The sequence below is a fragment of the Rhinopithecus bieti genome, unplaced genomic scaffold, assembly GCF_001698545.2.
Source record: "Rhinopithecus bieti isolate Rb0 unplaced genomic scaffold, ASM169854v2 scaffold_21703, whole genome shotgun sequence".
Taxonomy (NCBI): domain Eukaryota; kingdom Metazoa; phylum Chordata; class Mammalia; order Primates; family Cercopithecidae; genus Rhinopithecus; species Rhinopithecus bieti.
Window position 1 is genome coordinate 3,226,418 of NW_016812332.1, and position 19,149 is coordinate 3,245,566.

The 19,149-nt window shown below is 38.7% G+C and overlaps 1 protein-coding gene across 1 annotated transcript in view; it reads left to right on the plus strand.

Moving 5' to 3' along the window:
• HEATR5A (HEAT repeat containing 5A) overlaps nucleotides 1–19,149 on the plus strand; it is a 123,923-nt gene that overhangs the window by 48,288 nt on the left and 56,486 nt on the right. Inside the window, exons 13-16 of the mRNA XM_017895867.1 lie at nucleotides 357–456; nucleotides 7,807–7,916; nucleotides 13,034–13,197; nucleotides 13,277–13,452. Coding sequence (XP_017751356.1) covers nucleotides 357–456; nucleotides 7,807–7,916; nucleotides 13,034–13,197; nucleotides 13,277–13,452 — 550 coding nt within the window. The remainder of the gene's footprint in view (nucleotides 1–356; nucleotides 457–7,806; nucleotides 7,917–13,033; nucleotides 13,198–13,276; nucleotides 13,453–19,149) is intronic.

The window sequence follows — 19,149 nt, forward strand, 5'->3', positions numbered from 1 at the left end:
CGGAACTAGTTGTAGAGCTGGAAAACTTGAGAGTCTAAGCTGATTTTTTTTTTTTTTTTTTTTTTTTTTTTTGTTTCTAAGCTTGAGGGCTGAGTAAAAAGTAAAACCTTAGGACAGCAGCATTTTGTGATTATGGTTATTGCTCCATCTTAGTAATCCTAGAGAGTTTTCTTTTTTTAAGTATGATTAGGAGTAGAAGGCACTATATACCTTTTTATACTACAGTTTCAAGAATTTTTTTATTTTAGCAAATTGCTTTATTACTCTAATAACAATGCTAATGTTATACCATAATCAAATGTGCCTTTCATGGTTGATTACAGTATGCCCAAGTAAAAGTCTGTTTTCCTTTTCAGCTATCAAGAGCTTTGTTTCCCACTGTGGTGATCTCCTTACTGAGGAAGTAATTCAGCGTCTTCTTCCACCACTTCCTTGTGCTGTGGATTTGCTAACTCAGTAAGGATCGACTATTTAGATTTGATAAAATTTTCTAAGAGGAATTAGTTGCCCTCTGATTATGTAATATTCCTTAAGTACATTAATAAGGCAAATTTCTATAGTTGGTGAATGATTTTATAGGGGAAGGCAATCAGTTAGTTACATGATTTTTTTTAGGCTAAGATCTTGAAAGAAAATTACATATTAAAGGGGAAGGAAATTTTGGGGGGAATAATCTACCTTACAGGCAGGTTTAACAAGAAAATAACTATTAAGACTCAACCTTTTCAGATATGCATTTTATTGGTTTGTTAGAGTATTCAGTGTTCATGAGAACCAGATGCTTCTAACAGTTTCAATTTTTTGTTTGTTTATATTTTTCATAAGTTTGAGTTATACATGTATGATTAAAACATATAGAGAAAAGCCAATATATAATGTGAGCACTTGTAATTTCCAAATTAATAAAACGTGAAAGTTTTTTGAAAAAAGCATCTAATGATTAACACTTTATATATACAGAAAAATACGTTTAAGATATGGCTTATAAGGTATAATAATAAAATGTGCACTTGTGAATCCAACACACCCTGAGCAGAGGTTTGCAAATGTTTCTTCTGAAGGACCAGATAGTAAATATTTTAGTATATACAGACTATGAAGTCTGTATTGCAGCTACTCAGCTCTGTCATTGCAGCTCAAAAGCAGTCATAGATAATAGGTGAATGAATGAATGAATGTGGCTATGTTCCAATAAAACTTTATTTACAAAAACAGGCAGTGGGTCATAATTTGGCTACCACTGGACTAGAGCATTAATGATATTATTGAAGGTGTCTCTGTGCCCCCCTCCAGCGCCATTCTTTCTGCCTTCCTTTAGAAGCAACCACTAGTCTGAATTTTATAGTTGCCATTTCCTTGTCTTTTAAAAAAATGTATCACATATTTTTGTTTCTTAAAATAGCACATTGTTTAGGTTTGCTTGGTTTTGATCAGGCAAAAATTACTGTCCTGTTTCTGGGACTTGCTTTTGTTACTCAACATTATGTTTCTAAGTTTTACCTATGTTTACGTTCATTCATTTTGGTTACTGTATAATATTTAATTGTGCGAATATAAAACAACATATTGATTCTCTTGTCCATGGACTTCTGAGTTATTTCCAGTTTTCTGCTTTTAAAGCTAATGTATTTTATGTTCAACTTCAGAAAATAATACCAAATTATTTTCAGTGTTCTTCTGTATTTCTACCATAGTGTAAGTATCCTTTGACCACTTTTTCACCAGCACTTTCTCAGATATCAAGTCTACCCCATCCAATAGGTATAAAATGATATCAATTGTATATCGGTTTCCTGACAGTTTAAGTATAATTTTATGTATTTGTTATTTCTCAGTATTTCCCCTCCCCATCCTATGAAATGCCTATTCATTCATATCTTTAACCTATCTTTCTTTTAGGTTGTCTTTTTGTTATTAATTTATAAGAAATTCTTCCTTTTTTTTTTTCGAGACGGAGTCTCGCTCTGTCGCCCAGGCTGGAGTGCAGTGGCCAGATCTCAGCTCACTGCAAGCTCCGCCTCCCGGGTTTACGCCATTCTCCTGCCTCAGCCTCCCGAGTAGCTGGGACTACAGGCGCCCGCCACCTCGCCCAGCTAGTTTTTTGTATTCTTTTTTTAGTAGAGACGGGGTTTCACCCGTGTTAGCCAGGATGGTCTCGATCTCCTGACCTCATGATCCGCCCGTCTAGGCCTTCCAAAGTGCTGGGATTACAGGCTTGAGCCACTGCGCCCGGCCTCTTCCCTTTTTTTTTTTTTTTTTTTTGAGACGGAGTCTGGCTCTGTCACCCAGGCTGGAGTGCAATGGCGCGATCTCGGGTCACAGCGACCTCCACCTCCCAGGTCCCCGTTCAAGCGATTCTTCTGCCTCAGCTTCCTCAGTAACTGGAATTACAGGCACACACCATCATACCCAGCTAATTTTTGTATTTTTAGTGGAGACGGAATTTCACCATGTTGACCAGGCTGGTCTCAAACTCCTGACCTCAGGTGATAAACCCACCTCGGCCTCCCAAAGTGCTGGGATTACAGGCATGAGCCACTGCGTCCAACCGTTTTTGGGGTTTTTTTGAGACAGAGCTTTGCTCTGTTGCCCAGGCTGGAGTACATTGGTGTGATCTCCACTCACTGCAATCTCCATCTCCTGGTTTCAAATTATTCTCCTGCCTCGGTCTCCCTAGTAACTGGGATTATAGGCATGCACGACTACGCCTGGCTAATTTTTGCATTTTTAGTAGAGACAGGATTTTGCCACGTTGGCCAGGCTGGTTTCGAACTTCTGGCCTCAAATGATCTGCCCTCCTCAGCCTCCCAAAGTGCTGGTATTACAAGCATGAGCCACCATGCTCAGCCTTTTTTGTTGTTGTTGAGACAGGGTCTTGCTCTGTCACCCAGGCTGGAGTGCAGTTGTGTGATCATGGTTCACTGCAGCCCCAAGCTCCCAGGCTTAAGTGATCCTCCCACCTAAGCCTCCCAAGTAACTGGAACTACAGGTGTGCACCACCACACCCAGCTAATTTTTTACTTTTTTGTAGACACAGGGCCTCACACTATGTTGCCTAGAGTGGTCTCAAATTTCCGGGCTCAAACGATCTTCCCGCCTCGACCTCCCAAAGTGCTTAGATTATCTTGTGAGTCACCATGCCTGGCCTACGTATTTCTGAGGCTATTCTTTAGCTGTTCATTAAAATGTTAAAAATGTCTTCTAGTTTTTTTATTAATATGCATTTATTATTTAAATGTCAAATGTATCAGTCTTTTACTCTTTGGTTAGTACTTTTTTTCTTTTTGTTTAAAAATTCTTCCTGGCTGGGGGCAGTGGCTCATGCCTGTAATCCTAGTGCTTTGGGAGGCCGAGGTAAGAGGATTGCTTGAGACCAGCCTTAGCAACATAGCGAGGTCTCATCTCTACCAAAATAAGTAAATAAATAAAGCCAGACGTAGTGATGCTCACTAGTAGCCCTAGCTACACAGGAGGCTGAGGCAAGAATGGTTGCTTGAGCACTGCAATTCAAGGCTGTAGTCTTGATTGCGCCACTTCTCTCCAGCCTGGATGACAGAGCGAGACCCCAGTTCAAAAAAAAAAAAAAGTCTTCCTTACTGCAAAGTTATGTTTTCTTGTATTTCTCTCTGAAGTGTTTGAAGGTTTGTCGTTCATATTTAAGTCATCTGGAACTGACTTCTATTTGGAGTGAGCTTGGGATCTGTCTTAGTTCATTTGTGCTGTTATGCTGCTATCACAAAATACCTGAGGCTGGATAATTTATTTAAAAACAGACACTTATTTCTAACAGTTCTGGAGGCAGGAGTCCAAGATCAAGACACCAGCAGATTTGGTGTCTGGTGAGAACCAGCTGTTTACCTCCAAGATGGCACCTTGTTGCTACATTCTCTAGAGGGGAGGAACTCTGTGCCTTCTTCATCTGGCAAAGGGATAGAAGGGCAAAAAAAAAGGGCCAAACTCCCTCCATGAAGCCCTTTAATAATGACTTTAATCCATTTGTGAGGGCTTTGCCTTCATGACCTGAACACCTACCAAAAGGCCCTACCTCCCAACAGTACTGCATTGGGGATTAAGTTTCGAATACATGAATTTTGGAGGACACATTCAGACCATAGCAGGATTCAATTTCGTTTTCTTTTTAAATGTGGATAAGAAACTGTCCCGTACTTTACTAAAAAAATCCGTACTTCCTTCAGTGATTGCCATTCACTTCTGTCATGTATTATATTCTCATTTATGCATGATCTATGCCTGTGCTCTCTATTGGTGTGTTTATTTATATGCCAACATGTTATTTTTATAATACATTTTGTATGTTAGATTAAGCCTTTTGACCTTATTCCTCTTTAGACATATTTTGGCCCTTCATGCACTTTTGATCTTCTACTGAAATTTTATTTGGGGCCAGGCACAGTGGCTCACGCTATAATCCTAGCATTTTGGGAGGCTGAGGTGGGCGAATCATTTGAGATCAGAAGTTCAAGACTAGCCTGGCCAACATGGTGAGACCCCGTCTGTATTTAAAAAAAAAAAAAAAAAAAAATTAGCTGGGCATAGTGGCACATGCCTGTAATCCCAGCTACTTGGGAGGCCGAGGCAGGAGAATCACCTGAAACCAGGAGACAGAGGCTACAGTGAGCCAAGATCATGCCACTGCACTCCAGCCTGGGTAACAGAGTGAGACTCCATCTCAAAAAAAAATAATAATAAGATAAATTTTATTTGAGATTGCATTGAATCTGTGGATAAATTTGAAGATAATTCATAGTTTTTACAATACCCGTGAACATGATACCTTGTTACTATTATTGAGGTATTTTACAAAGTTTAAATTTTTTTCTAAATAAAGGTCTTACAAGTCTTTTAAAACTTTACTCCCAGGTACTTTGTATTTTGTTGTAATTATTAAATAGATGGGTATATAGTGTATATAGTCTGTTTATTGCTGCCGTATAAAAATGTATTTGATTTTATATCCAACCACCTTACTGAATTTTCTCATATCAAACATTTATTTGTAGATTCATCTAGATTTTTCGTTTTACGATATTGTTTCTCTCTTCCTTATGTGCTAACTATATTAGAGAACTGCCATTTAAAACTAAATAGAAAGGGTTAAATAAAGGGAATGCTTTTCATGTTTTGCTGATAGAATGATGTTTGCTCCAGCTTTTTTAGTAGATGCTCTATCAGATTAAGAGAGTAACCTTCTATTTCTAGTGTGGTTTGGTGAAAGTTTCTTAAAATGAATGGGTTTTACACCCCTACCATGGGTGCAAGCTTAGTCTCAGAGCCTTGTGTTGGTATTGATATTTGTGTTCCTACTCTGGTTTCAGCTTATGCCTTGTTTCATTTTTTTTAAATGTATGTTTGCTTGCTTTCATTGGTATAGGGGTTGATTAGCCTCAGAAAAGTCTCTTTCTATAAGTATAACAATGCAAATTATCTTTTATCCTGATAAAAGATTTATTTATACTTATTTATACTTACCTAAGTAAGTAGCAGGAAGGCCCTGCAGGGACTATAATCTGCCCTCCTAATGAAAGCAGAAACCAATAAAAATGCTTTTCTAAATTCTTACTTTGTTCTATTCATCTTTTTAAAAAACATACACATGCACTTCTCCGAACTAAATTTTTTTATAGTTAAAATAAGTGAATGTTGCAGGATTTTTAGAAATATAATTTCCTAACATCTTGTGAATATGATTGAAAGACTTTTCTTATGTTAGCTATTTCTGATCTGGCCTTAGAGAAATATAAAAATGCAGTGGATTTATTCTTAACTTTGGTAACTAAAAAATTCTACCGAAAAGAGGTTTTGTTTTGTTTTGAGACACTATTTCAGTCTGTCACCCAGGATGGAGTGCAGTGGTGCAGGCATAACTCACTGTATCCTCAAATTCCTGGGCTCAAGTGATCATCTGGCCTCAGCCTCCCCAAGTGCTGGAATTAGAGGCATGAGCCACCATGCCCGGCCTTACTCAGGTGTTACAATTATGTTTGCTAAGTAGTATTTACCAAGCTGAAAGATACTAAATGGAACCAACATTTTAAAATATGCAGTGATAAGTCAATAGATAACTCCCCTTTCTTCTAGAGACTAGAAATAGCAAGCATTAGTTTTCTAGAAAGTGCAGTTGGCCAGGCATGGTAGCTCATGCCTGTAATCCCCACACTTTAGGAGGCCAAGGTGGGTGGATTACTTGAGCTCAGGAGTTTCAGACCAGCCTGGGCAACATAGTGAAACCCCATCTCTACAAAAAATACAAAAATTTAGCCAGACATGGTGCCCACACCTGTGGTCCCAGCTGCTTGGGAGCCTGAGGTGGGAGGTTCACTTGAGCACAGGAGGTTGAGGCTGCAATGAGTTGAGATCATGCCACCACACTCCAGCCTGGGCAACAGAGCAAGACCCTGTCTCAACAACAAAAACAAAAAAGAAAGTACAGCCTGGGCGCGGTGGCTCACACCTGTATCCCAGCACTTTGGGAGGCCGAGGCGGGTGGATCACGAGGTCAGCAGATAGGACCATCCTGGCTAACATGATGAAACCCCATCTCTACTAAAAATACAAAAAATTAGCTAGGCGTGGTGGCACTTGCCTGTAGTCCCAGCTACTCGGGAGGCTGAGGCAGGAGAATCACTTGAACCCAGGAGGCGGAGGTTGCAGTGAGCCTAGATTGCGCCACTGCACTCCAGCCTGGGTGACAGAGCAAGACTCCGTCTCAGAAAGCAAAATAACAAAAAAAAGAAAGTACAAATGACTCAACATTGTGAGAATTTCTTAGAGAACCTGGAAAGCTCATGCCATAACAGTTTAGCAGATTTATTCCAGTAACATAATAAAAGTAATTTCATTGAACTTCTGTATAGCTAAGGATGAAAACCATACTCTAGTTGATAACATACCTTGTTAAGACTCGTAGTCCTGGCCGAGTGTGGTGGCTCACACCTGTAATCCCAGCACTTTGGGAGGCCAACGTGGGTGGATCATGAGGTCAGGAGTTGAAGACCACCCTGGCCAATATGGAGAAACCCCGTCTCTACTAATAATACAAAAATTAGCTGGGCATGGTGGCGCGTGCCTATAGTCCCAGCTACTCGGGAGGCTGAGGCAGAAGAATTGCTTGAACCCAGGAGACGGAGGTTGCAGTGAGCTGAGATCTTATCACTACCACTCCAGCCTGGGTAACAGAGTGAGAATGCATTTCAAAACAAAACAAACAAACAAAAAACAGTAGTAGTCCTTTAGCAAATATTTGTTGAATGAATGAGCATTGGTAAAGTGATGTCTTAACACCAGTAGGAAAGGTGAACAGAAGATAAAGAAGAGTACATGAAAATGAAAGGACAGAGTGTGAAGAAAGATCATATTTTGTGGCCAGGTGTGGTGGCTTGGGCCTATAATCCTAGCACTTTGGGAGGCCGAGGCGGGAGGATTGCTTGAGCCCAGGAGTTTGAAACCAGCCTGGGCAACATGGTGAAACCCGTCTGTACCAAAAATACAAAATAAAATTAGCCAGGCATGGTGGTGCAACCCTGTAGTTTCCAGCTACTCAGGAATCTGAAGTGGGAGAATGGTTTGAGCCCAGAAGACAGAGGTTGCAGTGAGCCAAGACCATGCCACTGCATCCCAGTCTGGGCTACAGAGCTGGACCCTGTCTCATAAAAGAAAAGTAAAGCAGCACTAATGTTTGTTAATAAGTTACATAACTAATTTATATGTTAAGATGTTAAGCTGTCAATTTTTGTATATTGTTATATAACTTAACCACTTAAGATACACTTTTTCTTTTATTTTAAGGCTTTCTTCAATACTAAAAATGTATGGAAGTCCTTTGAAAACACCATCAATGGTTTATAGACAAAGACTTTATGAATTGTTGATTTTATTACCTCCTGAGACCTATGAAGGTATGTGCCTTAGACTAAAATGTTTTAGTGACTAATATGGTTCCTGGAACATTATTGTCGCTCATTAAATATTTAAATGAATTATAATGGCAGTTATTTAGTGCCTTGTTTCTAGGAGGTTTAGGGAGTTCAATCCTAATCCGTGTGTTCACCATCTTATAGTAAAGAAATACATTTGGGGTTTTGTTTTTGTTTTAATTTTTTTGAGACAGGATCTCACTCTCTCACCCAGGCTGGTGTGCAGTGGTACACAATCATGGCTCACTTCAGCCTTGATCTTGGGCTCAAATGACCCTCCAGCCTCAGCCTCCTGGGTAGCTGGGCCTACAGGCACACCACCATGCCCAGCTAATTTTTTGTACTTTTGGTAGAGACGTACTCTACCAAAGTACGTCTTTGTACTTTGGTCTCGAACTCCTGGGCTCAAGCAATTCTCCCGCCTTGGCCTCCCAAAGTGCTGGGATTACAGGTGTGAGCTATTTAGCCCAGCCTAAAATAAGTTGAAAAAAAAAAACTCCTTCTTAAGGCCAGGCACTGTGTTAGAAATTGTATCTATCAAATCTTATTTATCCTAGGATGATACAGTGAGCTAGTTACATTTTTCTTATTTGGCAAAAGGTTTAGGTTACAAAACCAACTCAAGAACACATATCAGGTAAAGAGTGGAATCAAGATTAAAACAAATTTACCTCATGCTGTGCAGCTGCCTTTTCTAAGTAAACTACTTAGAGACTTAACAATCATAGCTTAGTGATATGTCTATCTTATTCTTTGCCATCTATCAATTTAAAAGTTACTTGCTAGATATCTAGTAAAAAGCTGAGAGATAATTTCTATGTTCCACAGCTCAGATTAACTGTTAGGTTGTGACAAAAGCAATTTCCTTCAGATTTTTACAGTAGTATCTTGAAATTTATTTTCAGACTAAAATAAAAAAAAATTTTTTTTTTTGAGATGGCATCTTGCTCTGTTGCCCAAGCTGGAGTGCAGTGGTGTGATCTCGGCTCACTGAAACCTCTGCCTCCTGTGTTCAAGCGATTCTCCTGCCTCAGGCTCCCGAGTAGCTGGGACTACAGGCATGCACTACCAAGCCTGGCTAATTTTTTTGTATTTTTAATAGAGATGGGGTTTCACCACGTTGGCCAGGCTGGTCTCGAACTCCTTTCCTCAGATGATCCACCCTCCTCAGCCTCCCAAAGCGCTGAGATTACCAGTGTGAACTCCTGACCTCAGGTGATTCACCCTCCTTGGCCTCCTGAAGTTCTGGGATTGCAGGCATGAGCCACTGCGCCCAGCCAAAAGGACTGCTGCTCAACTCTTCAATAAGCATTTAGGAATACAAGAATCTTGACTTAAAATGTACAGTGTATCTTGTGATAAATGATAATGGAAGCTTTTTTTTTTTTTTTTTTGGGAGACGGGGCCTCACTCTGTCACCCAGGCTAGAGTGCAGTTGTGTGATCTTGGCTCACTGCAGCCTTGACCTCCCAGGCTCAAGTGATCCTCCCACCTCAACCTCCCAAGTAGCTGGGACTGCAGGTGTGCACCACCACTCCCAGCTAGTTTTTTTTTTTTGTTTTAATCATTTGTAGAGATGAGGGTTTGCTATGCTGCCCAGGTTGTTCTCAAATTTCTGGGCTTAAGTGATCCTCCCGCCTCGGCCTCTCAAAGTGTTGGAATTACAGGCATGAGCCACTGGGCCTGGCCTGATAATGTAAGTCTTACCACTGAAAAAACTTGAATTAGAGGAAAAAGTCTTGAAGTCTTCTACTTTTTTTTTTTTTTTTTTAACTTGGGTTTTCTCAGAGCTGGAGTTTGGAAATGCAATCAGAAGTCCTAAAGGAATAATGAATATACATGTATATATATTTCAAATCAGTTCCAGAGTGTTCATTAGGAGACAAAGTCAGGACTTGCTGTGAACTTCTAGAAAAAACAAACTCTAGGCCAGGTACATTTGCTCACACCTATAATCCCAGCTCATTGGGAGGTTGAGGCAAATGGATCATTTGAGGTCAGGAATTTGAGACCAGCCTGGCCAACATGATGAAATCCCGTCTCTACTAAAAATACGCAAAATTATTAGCTGGGCATGGTGGCACATGCCTGTAGTCCCAGCTACTCAGGAGGCTGAGGCAGGAGAATCGTTTGAACCCAGTAGGCAAAGGTTGCAGTCAGCCAAGATCGCACCACTGCACTCCAGCCTGGGTGGCAGAGATTCCGTCTCTAAATAAATAAATAAAGTTCTGATTTTATCAGTTCCTCCAATGTGTTGTCAAAGAGTCAGTGTCTAGGACATACATAGTAAGAAATTGCTTTTGCCACGTGGAATGTATTTAAGAATTGAAACAACTTTTCTTCATGACTGTCCAGCAGATGTAGATTTAGAGTCTTAGAGTGACTTAGTTTTCAGAAGGATTGGAGTAAAAATTGAGTTCTTAGTTTTTATTTCCTGTCTTAGTTTAGGTATGGATTTCTTTTCAAATATCTTAATATTCTCTACACTGAAAATAACTCATCAGCAAGTTAGTCATGCATTTTTATACAAAAGCTTATTTGCATTTCAAAATTATCTTAATTACCTTTAGGTACTTTTTCCAGGGACAGTTGGGAAAGTAATCATTTTCAACTGAGAAGTAGAGATTTTCTACTATTTTCACACGTAGCTGTAGGAACAAACATACCTTGTATATTGTACTAGCAACAGAATTATTTTACTGAGTGTCATATACATAAACTTAAACATTCCTTTGAGCAACTCTCATTTGCCCAATCATTATGACTTCATTGATCCCTGTCCACTCTTCCTAATTCCTGTATGTAATCTCTCCTTTCCCTAAATTTAATAGTGCCTTTGTTTTTATCTTTTATGAAACATAATAGTTCCTACCTTCCTATTATAGTTATATGTATGTATTGGTATCCCATAGTGTATACTTTCTTGAAAGGAAGATTAAATATAATAAAATCTTTCTCTGTAGCTTATTAAACACAATTTGGATGGATGAGTGATTCAGCACAGTGGTTAAAAGCTCAAATTCTGGAGCCCAGTTAACTGGGTTTCAGTCTGACAGCTGTGTAATCACCATATGATCTCTGGCAAGTAATAAATTCCCTGTTCCTGTTTCCTTACCTGTGAAACAACATACTAACCTGACCTTATTAGGTTACTATGAGGGTTATATGTAAAGCTTTTAGTACCTTTCCCAACACATATTAAGTATTCAGTAAGCCAAGCACTGTGTGTAATCTCAGCTATTCAGGAGGCTGAGACAGGAGGATCACTTGAGGCTTGGATTTAGAGATTAGCCTGGGCAAGATTGTGAGACCCCATCTCTTAAAAAACAAAAAGTAAACTTCAATAAATATTTGTTGTTACTACTGTTACTGCTGCTAATGATACAGAAAGTGATGGTAAGTAAACCCTTCCTAACTCATCCTACCACTTCTGATCAGTGGATATCACCCCAGTCCTCATTTCATCCTGATGCAATTGTTCGAAGAAACACTTCAAAGAGTGTAAACATTTTTCTAAGGGAATTTTTACTCATTCCTGCAGTACTTAAGTTACAAACTGGCAAAAGCCATTTAAGCTCTCTGTGGATAAGATACTTTGATAACCCAGCAGAAATTAGGATAAAACATCTTTGAGGTGATAATTACAGTCAATGTGATAAATGGATCAGCTTTTCAAAGTGTGTATGTTAGAGAGGCAACCATATGTTGTCTCTTGTGTTATGGGAGAACACAATACCACTTATGAACTAACCTGCACCCACCCTGCCCACCACCAAAAACAAAAATGAGCCCCTTCTAGATCCAACTACCAATTTATTTTTTTAAAAAAGTACAGATAGAAGAATAAATTAAGCCATACCAGGGGCCTATAATCATAAAAACTCAGACTGTAGAAAATTGTACGAAACAAATAACCTTGTTTCTTCAAATAAATTGCCAGAGAGGGGAAAGGTATAGGTAGAATACTAAATTGAAAGAGACAGGATAAAACTAGCTGCAATGTGTACACTTTACCTAGATCTAGAAGCAACAAAAACAGGTGTGTATGAGATAGTTGGAAATTTGAATACTGAATGGGTATCTGATGTTCAGTGGTTTTTTTTTTTTTTTTAACAACATGAGATTATATAGCAGGATTTTGTTCAAAATAAAATGTGTTTCACTTTAATGATACACAATGAAATATTTATGAATGAAATGATGTGCTGCCTAGGGTTTTCTTAAAAATAATGTGGAAGAATTTGGGATCAGGAATGGGGATGTAGGTGAAATAATACTGTTGCAGCTGTTAAAGATGAATAATGAGCATATGCTGGAAGGGGTAGGGGCAGGCATCTTCATAGTACTATAACTTATTTATGTTTGAAATTTTCCATAATAACATGTCTAAGTTTTTTCAGGCTTTTTTTTTTTTTTTTTTTTTTTTTTTTTTTGCTTGAGACAGAGTCTCATTCTGTTGCCCAGGCTGGAGTGCGGTGGCTGATTTCTGCTCACTGCAACCTCTGCCTCCCAGATTCAACCGATTCTCCTGCCTCAGCCTCTGAGTAGCTGGGGTTACAGGCACCCGCCACCATGCCCAGCTAATTTTTGTGTTTTTAGTAGAGATGGGGTTTTGCCATGTTGGCCAGGCTGGTCAGGTCTTGAACTCCTGACCTCAAGTGATCCCCCTACCTTCATCTCCCAAAGTGCTAGGATTACAGGTGTGAGCCACCACACCCAGCCTCAGGCTAATTCTTATAAATTTTTTCAGACCGTGCTTTTTTAAAAAGCAAACCTGCTTTTGTAAATCTGTTTTTACATCTATTTTATATTTCATGTCATTTTATACCATAAGGTATGTACACACACACACAACACACACACACACACACACAATACTTTGAGATTTTCTTTTAGTGTCAATTCTTAACCTTGTGACTAGCAACACATAGTTGAGCCAGTCATTTCTAGGGCAGTTTTCAAGAATGAGAAATAAATTCTTCAGCTGTGATAGGTTAAAGTTGGCCAGTGGGTGCATTAAAGTTCCACCTGAGTTTTAAACCCCATACTCTCACCAGATAACCAATAGTACTAATTGCTCTTTTTCTGTGACTCAACAGGAAACCTCTGTGCTATCCTCAAAGAGCTGGCTGCTGACTTGACTGCCCCTGATATTCAGGTGTCAGCATCTACATTTTTACTTCCGCCCCTCTGTCATCAGGATGATCTTTTGATATTAAGTCCTTTGTTACAAGAGACTGACCATAGATTTATTGAAGAACAGGTATGGCCATTTTTTACTCGAGTAGATTCAATCTGTGAACAGTGATCTTAAAACCTTATATACTTTTTTTCCCTTTTAGCTCCTGCTTGGTAATGGTGTTGCTTGCGGAAGTCTTGAATATGACCCTTATTTGATTTATGAGAAAGATGTAGAGGGAGATTCGGTGCCTAAGCCCCTGCCTCCAGCACTATCAGTTATTAGTTCTGCAGCCAAGCTCTTTGGGGTTGTATGCGCTCATGTCGGAGAAACTCAAAGGTAAATATCTTCAATGGTTTAGTGAATGGAAAATAGAGAACTGGTGGGTAAGAAGAATGTTGCCAGAGATCTCATTAACGTAAATAATTTCTTATAAATGACAGGTGAAGGTGAAATAAAAGTTCTTGTTTAATTATTCACTTGACTAATATTTAATAAGAAATGATTTAAATGCCTAAAACCACTAGAACTGTTGTGGATACAATACTTTGCCCACAGTTAGCTTATCGTCTAACTGAAAATACAAATGAAAAATAATGACATAAGAATATTGATTTATGAGCAGTCATTACAAAGACACATACTAGGTTTTTTCTTAGACTAGGTCTCATAGGCTTTCTTACCTTGGAAATTTTTTGGAAGCATTATAGGTCCAGGGATTTCTCTTCAGTTGGAGGGATTTTAAATGGTTTTTATCAGTTCACTTAAAGTGAACTTCAGACCAGTGGTCCCCAACCTTTTAGGCACCAGGGACCAGTTCGGCAAAAGACAGTTTGTCCACGGGGTTAGGGATAGGAAGAGGTTTTGGGATAAAACTGATCCACCTCAGATTATTAGGCATTGTGAGGGGTGCACATGATCCCTCACATGCACAGTTCATAATAGGGTTCACACTCCTGTGAGAATCTAATGCCGCTGCTGATCTGACAGGAGTTTGGCTCAGATGATAATGCTTGCTTGCCTGCCACTCACCTCCTGCTGTGGACCAGTACCAGGCCGTGGACCAGTACCAGTCTGTGGCCCAGGGGTTGGGGACCCCGTGCTTTAGAACACACACACATACACACACAAAGATAATAGATATTTAATTAACTTGATTGTGGTAGTCTATTTCACAATGTATATATGAGCAAAAAACATCATTAAAAACATCATGTTGTATACCTCATACTATGTAGGGACTTCTATCCTATGCTATTGTATGTGAAAAATTAATAAATACAAGATGGCCTCCCCAAAATGGACTTTCATTTTGAAAACCAAAGGGTGATAATGATTCCTCATTGAGAATGATAGTTTCTTAATTAGTAACTGGACATACACATTTCTCAGCCATCAAAATCCACTATCCAGGAAATTATGTTACTATCGGAAAAACTAAATGGGAAGTGAATCTCTTTCATAGGCTATTGTGGCTAATAATAGTTTACAAATCACTATTATCCACACTGATTCATTCATTCATTTCCTGTCTCTCGACCAACAACAATGCATTTGACTAGATCATAGCTTTTATTATATCTTCTTACCCAGTTATGTCTTCCAGAGGATACTAGAGAATTTACCTTGATCTCTTTGGTGAAGACTTAGAAAAATATTTTAGTTTCATCACCAACACCTCTCTGAAACAGGTCTTGGGATAATTTGCTTTCATTGCGTAGAAAAGTGAATGAAACTTATACTGATTTTTACTAGCTTCAGTTTCAAAAGATAATGTTTTTTCCAAATGTATTTGTAGCATTTCCTGTATATACTGTTAACTATAAGGTTATGGTGATAAGAGAATATATGACTGAATTGTTAATGAATGAAGAGGAAAATTACAGTGATTTGGAATATTTAAAGAAAGATTCATGGAGAGGATGAAATTTGAACTAGTCTCTAACTGCCTTTTTATAGAGCATATAATTACTTTAAAATAATTAATTTGGATTAATATACCAGTAAATACTGTGGATAAAACAGGGCTGGCCTTTTAAGCAAAGGATTTAAATTAAGGATGTTCTTAAATGGTTCCACTACCTTTGATGGGTCTAAAGTGGAAAAGCAAAAAAGAAAATATGCTTTTACAGCCTTTCCTCTTAAAAAAGTGATTTTATTATTCTAGAGAAGTTTTCTTTTCAGATTTATTGCCTAATTGTAGTTTCATGAAGATCCTTTCTTATTAAGTTTAATGAATTTTTTAATGTGCTCATAGTTTTTGTATCCCCACCTAAATTATAATAATAATAATGAATAGTCAAGGAAGGGGAGGTTTTGTCTGTTTTAATAAAAACATTGAGAACAGATAAAAGCAAACCCTATCATTCTGTTTGGATTCTAACAAATTCGGAACAAACAGGATTCTAACTATTTTGGAATAAAAATAGTAGATGACTAGGCACAGTAGCTTACACCTGTAACCAAGCACTTTGCAAGGCCAAGTTAGGCAAATTGCTTGAGCCCAACAGTTAAGAGCAGCCTAGGCAACGTGGCAAAACCCCTTCTCTACAAAAATACAAAAATTAACTGTGCATGGTGGTGTGCAACTGTAGTCCCAGCTACTCAGGAGGCTGAGGTGGTAGGATCACTTGATACTGGGAGTTAGAGGTTGCAGTGAGCCAAGATCTTGCCACTGCACTCCAGCCTTAGCAACAGAGCAAGACCCTGTCTCAAAAATGTAAATATAAAGAAGTGAACCTGGTAAGATCCCAGATACAGAAAGTGGGTTATAAGCAATATCAGCAGTCTCCAGTAGGTGTCATTACAGAACCAGAAGATAGAAACTACATGAATAGTGAAGTTAAGTTTCTAATTTCCTATTGTCCCAGATACGATATTTATGTAACATATCAGGCTGTTTGCTTTTCGGCCTTACATTTGAGTTATAGAGAAGAAGCGTCTTAATTAAAGTATCTATATTTAAACAACAACCAAGTATTTCAAGCCATTTTGTTGTTACTGTGGTTAGCCTTATGTTTAAACAGTTGTATAACATGTGGTTGTCCTAAGGTTGAAAATAATATATTATTTAATATAAATTAATGCACAATTTATTCACAATTTATTAATGCATACGTAATTGTCTTTTAAATTAGTTGATTCTCTATTGACTGTAGGGTTCTAACGCAAAAATGTTTAAAGGTTGGAAAGTCAAGATATTTTATACAGAAAAGAAATAATATTGATCTCAATCATGTATTGTTTGTGGTTACTTTTTTTTTCTTTGAGACAGCCCAGGTAGGAGTGTGGTGGCTCACTGCATCGTCTATCTCCTGGGTTTCAAGTGATTCTCCTGCCTCAGCCTCCCAAGTAGTTGGGATTACAGGCATGCATCACCATGCCTGCCTAATTTTTGTATTTTTTAGTGGAGATGGAGTTTCATAATGTTGACCAGGCTGGTCTCAAACTCCTGACCTCAGGTGGTCTGCCCACCTCGGCCTCCCGAAGTGCTAGGATTATAGGCATGAGCCACTGCGCCCAGCCTGTGTGTGGTTACTTTATTTTATGTTTTGTTTTGTTTTGAGACAAGAGTTTCACTCTGTCACCCAGGCTGGAATGCAGTGGCACCGTCTCAGCTCACTGCAACCTCCACCTCCCGGGTTCAAGTGATTCTCCTGCCTCAGCCTCCTGAGTAGCTGGGACTACAGGCATGCGCCACCATGCCCGGCTAATTTATTTTTAGTAGTGACGGGGTTTCGCCGTGTTGTCCAGGCTGGTCTCAAACTCCTGACCTCAGGTGATCTGCCCGCATCAGCCTCCCAAAGTCCTGGGATTACAGGTGTAAGCTACTGCTCCTGGCCTGCGTTTGTGGTTGCTTTTAAATAGATTTTCACCTAATTGCAAAGAATGAGCTCCTTAATTCACCTGAGGATTGTTCCACCCTTGACTTGCACATTGGAATTATCCAGACAAATTTTTAAGATACTGAAGATCCTGATTAGTATGGTATGCATAATGTGGGGGTGGGCACTGAAATTTTTTAAACTCCTTAGGTGATTCTGATAAATGGACTGCTTCAACAAATGATGTCACTTGTGAATGGATGGACAGAGAGGAAAAGCTTAAACAGTTATAGTTCTCAGTAGTAAAAAATTTTGCCATTATATACCCTCTATCTAAAAAGTATTATTTTGTTTTTGTTTGTGGTTACTGTTTTGTTTGTGTATACGTGTGTACTCTCTGTCTAAAAGGTATATAATGTAAAATGTATAATGTAAAATAAGTCAGCATTTTCAAATGATACATCTTCGCCCTTTATTCAGTTAACTGCATTTTTATTCCATCTAGACTTAAAACTTTAAGTACCTATCATTTCATTCCAAACTGATAATTATATGTTATAATTGATACTACTTATGAGTACTAATTCAGTATTACTAAGTCATCTCCATCTTCCTGAAGATCAGAATCTTTTGTTGAGATCTCTATAGGAATTGGTGTCATGTATCTTGAATCTTTGATTAGTTAATAGTATATTCAATCTCTTTCAGGATTGGGGGCAGAGGATGAAGAAAAAGATTTTGAGCTCTGACAATCCTGTTTTGTAGTCTTTGGTCCATGAATATGGTCAAGAAGTAATAGTATAGGTCAACTTATAGTACAGTATGACATAATTCTTAATCTCTAACCTTATGTATTTTTATAACTTTAAGTGTGATACAATTTCACAATAACAGATGTAGGATATGATCTAATAATGACATTATAGGTTATTAAACTTGGGAGCTTGATCACACAGTTATTCTTAATTCCCCTTTGTTGTCACATTTACCCTCCATAATCTTCCTATAGGGTACTTTGGGCATAAATAATGTTCTTGAAAAAAAAAAATGCCAGCCGGGCGCAGTGGCTCATGCCTGTAATCCCAGCACTTTGGGAAGCTGAGGTGGGTGGGTCACGAGGCCAGGAGATCAAGATCATTCTGGCTAACATGGTGAAACCCCGTCTCTACTAAAAATACAAAAAAATTAGCCAGGCATGGTGGCAGGCGCCTATAGTCCCAGCTACTCGGGAGGCTGAGGCAGGAGAATGGCGTGAACCAGGGAGACAGAGCTTGCAGTGAGTTGAGATTGCACCACTGCACTCCAGCCTAGGCGACACAGCGAGACTCCATCTCAAAAAAAAAAAAAAAAAAATCCTTAAATATGCACTTACACAATGGACAGAAAGCTTTTTTTGTTTGTTTTTTTAATTTTTTTTGAGGCAGCATCTCGGTCTGTCATCCAGGCTGGAGTGCAGTGGTGCGATTTTGGCTCACTGCAGCTTCAGTCTCCCAAGCTCAAGCAGTCATCCTGCCTCAGCTTCCCAAGTAGCTGGGTCTACAGCCAGGCACCACTACACTGGCTAATTTTTTTTTTCTCTTTAATGGAGATAAGGTCTCACTGTGTTGCCTAGGTTGGTCTCAAACTCTTGGGCTCAAGCGATCCTCCTGCCTCTGCCGCCCAAAGTGCTAGGATTACAGGCGTGAGCCACCAGAAATATTTTCATATGCAAGATATTTAGCATGTTATTTGTAATAAGAAAAATTAGAAATAGCATAAATGTCCCAAACTAGGAAGTTGGTTAAATAAATTATATTGCCAGAATATATAATATTAATACCTAATCACTAATACTATTATAGTGAAACCATATAATAGTTAATAAGATGGGAAAATCCCTGATAATATTGTTTAGGGGAAACTAAGTTATTAACAAAGTATGTACAGTACGATCTCTGTTTTCTAAAAATTTATTCATATGTCTAAGGGAGAAAAGACAAGAACAAAGATGTCAAAATGTTAATGGCAGCTCTTTGTAGGTGATGGGATTTGGGGTAAATTTTTTTTTCATGTGCTTTTCTGAGTTTTTCAAATTTATTATAACAAACAACATTGACGTAAGGAAATAAGTACTTTCTAAGTACTCCTAGTGCTCCACCATTTTATTACATTTCACTTTCATTTTTATTTTTTATTTTTGGAGACAGAGTCTCGCTCTGTCACCCAGGCTGGA